General features: G+C 44.0%; 1 protein-coding gene across 1 annotated transcript in view; it reads left to right on the forward strand.

Annotated features, from left to right (window-relative positions):
* ABCF2 (ATP-binding cassette, sub-family F (GCN20), member 2) overlaps positions 1-3,378 on the forward strand; it is an 8,561-nt gene extending 5,183 nt beyond the window's left edge. Inside the window, exons 10-14 of the mRNA XM_009889156.1 lie at positions 55-165; positions 300-362; positions 815-943; positions 1,773-1,976; positions 2,762-3,378. Coding sequence (XP_009887458.1) covers positions 55-165; positions 300-362; positions 815-943; positions 1,773-1,976; positions 2,762-2,899 — 645 coding nt within the window. The 3' untranslated portion in view covers positions 2,900-3,378. The remainder of the gene's footprint in view (positions 1-54; positions 166-299; positions 363-814; positions 944-1,772; positions 1,977-2,761) is intronic.
* The last annotated feature ends 2,653 nt before the right edge of the window (positions 3,379-6,031 follow it).

Raw genomic sequence — 6,031 nt, forward strand, 5'->3', positions numbered from 1 at the left:
GGTTCTGGGTAGTAGTGGAAAGGCATAATGTGTGTCTTGATTTTTGTGGTGCAGCCATGGATCTATAATAACCTGGAGTTTGGCATTGACCTGGATACCCGTGTAGCTCTTGTTGGACCCAATGGAGCTGGAAAGTCAACACTGCTGAAACTGCTCACAGGAGAGGTATGCTCCCTGCATTGTCTACCCTGTTCAGGCTGCCTCCTCTGTGCCAGCGCAGAGATGGCTGGATTCTGTATTTCTGGCATACAGCAAAAGGAGGAATTTCCTGGTGAAATGTTTTTATCTTCCCTTTCCAGCTGCTGCCCACAGATGGGATGATTCGCAAGCACTCACACGTGAAGATCGGTAGATACCACCAGGTACTCCCTACAGCAGCCACTGGGACATGAAATGCTGAGGAAAAAGCTGTGGGGAATGAGGAATCTTGCCCCTCTATTTCTGCTTCTAAGGCCCTTCCCACTGCTGCCTTCTGTGCCTGGAGATGGGGGAAGGAACTGTTCCATTGGCTGAATGGGCTCTAGCAAATGTTCTTACCCTGAAAAGAGGCTAGCTGTGGTCCTTTCTGTTCAGCCTCTCACCTTTTATGGGAGAGGTGGTTGCTTTGTGCTTGGTGGTGGACAAGTAGCGCTGCTGCTCCTGAAATGGAGACTCCTTCCATAATAGTTCAGCACACTGGCTATACTGAGAGTGGGGTTATTGGCTCTTGCGTTCTGCTGCTCAGATGGGACCAGAGGGGTGTAAGGGGGGAAGTACTTTTGGCCATGAAGTGGGTGGCCTGCACAGCCTGAAGCTGCCTTTTCTTCTCTGTCAGCACTTGCAAGAGCAGTTGGACTTAGACCTCTCACCCCTGGAGTACATGCTGAAATGCTACCCAGAGATCAAGGAGAAGGAGGAGATGAGAAAAATCATTGGCAGATATGGTCTGACAGGGAAGCAGCAGGTGAGTATGAGCTGTTGAGGTTTCCTTTTTGGTCTTTAGGGAAGTAGAGCTGCTATGTTTCCTGTTGCTCTACTGATGTCTGACAGTGTGATGCCATATGCAGCGTGGCACACCGCAGCATCCAAATGCTTTTGCCATCTCTGCTTCTGAAATTGGAGAAAAAAATAATTCATGGCATGTAGGAACTTTCTTTGCATTGCAGCAATATGTGGGTTGGAATGGGTGACCTCTGCAGAATCTGGGTGAAGAGAAGACAAGTTGTGGCATAGTGCCAGACTCGAGCATATTTCAGTTGTAATTAGTTTGCTTATCTCTTATTTCTGAGATGAATACCAGGCAGAAATGAACATGTTCTCAACTGGGAGTGGGGACCACTTGGTTCAAACAAGAGGGTAGGATCACCAGGGGTGCTCTAAGTCTAAACATGACATGCTCCTGTATGTCATATGTCACATGTATGACAGGAGTTGTCCTCATCACTGCAATTCAACATTGATTTTTACATTGTTCTTCCCAATTTGTCACTCCAGAAGTTGCGAGAAGTTTTATGGTTGTGTCAGGATGCAATGAACACTAGTCAGACCTCAATTAACTATCCTTTGGAACCTTTAACACAAGCTGGGTCATGCTATGGACAATGCATCTTCAGAAGCCCTGGAATTCCCTTGTTCTGCTGGTGAGAGAAGCTTAGTCTAGGTATAAGACTGACTAAACTTTGTCCTCTTGTCATGTAGCTGCTGGAAACACAGTGTGAGATCTGAATATTTTGTGATCAGGGTGGCAGTCTGCAAATTTCCCTGCAGAGCTGTGACCAGTCTGTGTTTGTCAGGTGAGCCCCATTAGGAACCTCTCTGATGGGCAGAAGTGCCGCGTGTGCTTTGCGTGGCTGGCCTGGCAGAATCCGCACATGCTTTTCCTGGATGAGCCCACCAACCACTTGGACATAGAAACAATAGATGCTCTGGCAGATGCTATCAATGAATTTGAAGGAGGAATGATGCTCGTGAGCCATGACTTCAGACTCATCCAACAGGTAAGAAAAGTAGTAAGTTTGGTCAGACCAAAAATTACTTTTCAAACACTTTCAGTAACTAAAACAAGGTGTTTTCAGCTGACTGGCTTTTACTCATCCCAAAAAGATGTGCGAGAGAAAAAAAATCACTGGACATGATTCCTTTGCCATGTTCATGTGAAACAATTACTGAGCTAACCTAGGAAAACAGTAGGTACTTGAAAGAAGAAAAAAAAAAAGAAACCACAAACAAAACCCTAGAAGCGAAGAATAAGTGAAATGGAAATCATGACACACTGTGGAGGCCTTAACTAGATTTATTTTTTTTTAACTGTTACTGGAATAGTTCTTCTACAATTTCTTATGACTCAGTCTGCACAGGTGAAACAAATTGCACCACATACACACAAATGTCAAATGCTGATTTATCAGCTATAGCTTTGGAAGTTCAGGTATAATTTTATTGTTCAGATCCAAGTAATTCAGGTCAAGAACTACTTCAGTTCTCAGTTTAGCAGGAAAGGCGTTCCTTCTTAGTCTGTTTAAAAAAAAAAAAAGAAAAGAAAAAAAAAAGAAATGTTGAGGAGACAAGGGGGTTTAGTTTGAAAAATCTTGTATAAATTATGCAGAAAACACCAAGTAAGATATTTCACTGCAGATATTTTTCTTTGGTGGCTGAAATGTGGAAGTTATTAAACTCTTTTCTTACCAGACTTCAGAGAGTAGAATTTGGTTAATTTTATAATTTTGGTAAAATTATAAAATGCTGTACTGTAAACCTCTCCTCCTTGTGTGCTTGCTTTCAGGTTGCACAGGAGATCTGGGTCTGTGAGAAGCAGACAATCACGAAGTGGCAAGGCGACATCCTCGCCTACAAGGAACATCTCAAGTCGAAGCTGGTGGATGAGGATCCACAGCTCACCAAAAAGACCCACAACGTGTGAGCTGTAGAGCAGTCGGTCAGGTGCTCTCTGTGGACACTGACAGTGGCCAATGCGACTTGCCCATCTGCCGACTGGAACGGGACTCTGCTGCTATCTCTGTGGCTGTGTTCTAGGATTGCTGCAATACTGCTTCCCCTTGACTTGCCTTGCACCTCTGTATCTGGACAGATCTCTTCTCTCCTGATCTGGCTACGTTTGGGCAACCATTGCCACGTTTAACGATGTCCCATCTGAGCCAGGCCTTGGAATCTAATGGTCTGGGGTCCTGGCAGTGGCAGTTAGGGTGTCTGAGCTGCAGTGATACTGAAGTGGAGACCCCAGCCCAGCTTCTCCCGCCTCTTCCTTCCCAGTTTCTGCTTCAGTTTAGATACTTCACTTCAAACTCCTCTGGCCTCGGTTTGTTTTTAACTATTATTTAACAGTGTAATAAACAGATCTGCCTGAGAATCCATCAGTCAATAAAAGAGGGAAGAACAGTCTTGTCTTGTTCTGTGAGCTGTAGTGGTTATTGGGGCATACTGGGGCAAATCAGCGGGTGCTGAAATTTGAGTAAGGATGCAGAGCCCTTTCTTCTGGGGTGAAGGTTCAGCTCTTCAGCGCTACCAAAGTTAAGTCCAGAACTTGTGGGATATGTGAAGTGGTGAGTACTGAGCTCTGGAGGAACAGAGCAGTGAGTAGGATTCGCACACTCAGGAAAGCTCTGCTAATCCACAGAGCGAACACTGGGCGTTCCAGTCAGCGATGGAAGGGGGAGCAAGGCACATGTGGGTGTTTTGTTGCCGTTGGCACGTACAACTTGGAAGGGTTGTGAAGACTAGAAGTAAGAGACAGAACGTAGATGCATAAAATACCATCGTGTGTTCTCTACAACAGAGTGGGTTAGGTGTGTGCTTTTTCCTTCACCTTGAATTTTACGGGTCTAATAATGCAACTGAATAATTAAGGATTTTTGGACTATGAATTAGTTGTTTCTTGCAGGTTTAACTAAACAAGATTAATCAACGAAAGTTAGTTGACATTTATTTTTGGTCTTAATAACATTTTTTTTTAGAAAAGCTGGTGTTAAAACCTCACCTTGTGCCATAGAAGCTTGAATAAAATACATTTTTCATGTATTTTTTAAAAAAATCAAAAGGTACTAGGAAAAAGGTAAGAAATCAAACCAACTAGCTTCTTATGATCATGAGTTACCATTTTAATTACTTCTGACACATGAGAATGGCTGCACTGGTCATGTGAAAGGTTCATGTAGCCCAATAACCTGTTCCAACAGCACATGTGGACAGGTAAATTGAAGACAAATATGTAGCAGTTGTACTTTCTCGGATGCTGACTGACTGTGGCTCTGACTTTGAGTAGAGTATTTCCTTGGGTTTTTCCAAAGGGACTATCCAAGTTGTGACTGCTACTATAGAAGCACTGTGCATCATTGATAGAACAAATGTCACAATGGGAGCTGGTTCCAGGAGACAGTGCCGAACATTCATTTTTTTCAGTGTTTTTAGCAATTAACCGAGAGATTAAAAAAAACAGGTGTGTCTTTTCTGAAAAAATAACACACATTGGTATAAATGCTGTTCGGGTTAGTTCTGCAGAAAAGTCTAGATTGCATTGAAAAGTCACTTAAATGAATATCTCGCAGTGTAGTACTCAGAAGTTAACAGACACACAGTGATGAAGTAAAAGCAACCCACAGATGAGTAATTAGTGTAAAGGCTGATTGGTGTCACAAAAGTTGAAACAAGAATAGATGAATCCATGTCTCTCTTTGTTCTGCTCTAGGTTTTAAAAAGATGTTGGTGAGTTGGAAAGGGTTGCAAAGTAGCTGAGAGTGGTGAGGTCAAGAAGTCCTGCGTGAGGCTAGAGCTGTTCATTCTGCTCCTCCTTATTCTTAACAAAGATTTGTCAACAACTCTTACCACTACATTTCAGATCTGTGTAGCTGAAATTCTTGTAGCTGATTGTCCTGGTTTGAAGTAAAAGAGGACCACTTTTATTCAGTAACTTTGCTTCTTAGCTCGGCCTCCTCTAACTACTGAAATTAACAGCATATTGTGCAGACACTGTTCGCTCTCAGAGTGGTAAGCCGATGTTTATAGCTGATGCCCAGGCAGGGTATGCGGAGGGCTCTTATACTTACTGCTGTAACACACAAGGCCACCTAACTTTGTTACGTGCCCTGTTGGAGGGTCAGAAGCAGATGAGTGTAGAGGGGTCCCACCTGTGGGGAGGAGCGGACAGGACAGGTGCCCCAAAACTGACCTACGGGGTATTCCATCCATCTGCCTCATGCTCAGTATAAAAGCTGAGGGATCAAAGGGTCAGCCCTCTTTCGTCAATGGCCGATGTCCAAGGAGGACTCTCTCTGTTCATCTGTCTTTGATCCCCATCCTGAATGCAGATCTGGAATCCAGTTCCCATCCGTCACTGAGTGCAGTCTGGTGCCAGCTGGTGACGTGATGGTGATCCTGGGAGCTTGATATGGTTTTGTATATATTTCATTATTTCCTGTTATTTTTTTATTAATATTTCATTAAAGTAGTTTAGTTCCTTTTAAACTTGTGAGTCTCTTTTTCCCTCCTCTGCCTCTCTCTTGGAAGAGGGGTAGAGGAGAGCATCTGTCAGTCCCATCTGGGGTCCGCCATGACCCCAGTAGCCAATTTGGCCTAAACCATGACACTGTTGTAGCTAAGAAGAGAGCTGTGTTCGCTGTCTGCTGCTGCAAAATGAGAACGTCTTGATTGCAGACAGGTCTCTGATTTGGCAAACAAGGAACACAGGTACGTGTTCACAGCAAAAGTAGCTGTAACTGCGCCAAAGGGCACAGTTCGTAGGCCAGGACTTGTAAAATGGAATATATACACATGCTTTATCACTCTGGTATTTCAGCCTTAATTTAAACCTGTTCTGTCGTGACAGTTTGTCAGACTGCACTGAAACCGCTGTGGCAGGTGTATGTCCTGGAGTACCGATTTCTGTGAGAGACAGCCGCTGGCTGGGGCAGTGCCAGTTCGAACTGTTTTCAGCTAGCGCTTTTCTGATCAGGCACAAAAGCAAAACTATATCTAGATAAGTTATGAGAGTTGCTCCTTAGTTGCTAGGATGGTCATTTCTGAGCCTCTACACTGTTAC

This window comes from Charadrius vociferus, unplaced genomic scaffold, assembly GCF_000708025.1.
Source record: "Charadrius vociferus isolate BGI_N301 unplaced genomic scaffold, ASM70802v2 scaffold971, whole genome shotgun sequence".
NCBI classification, from domain to species: Eukaryota; Metazoa; Chordata; class Aves; order Charadriiformes; family Charadriidae; genus Charadrius; species Charadrius vociferus.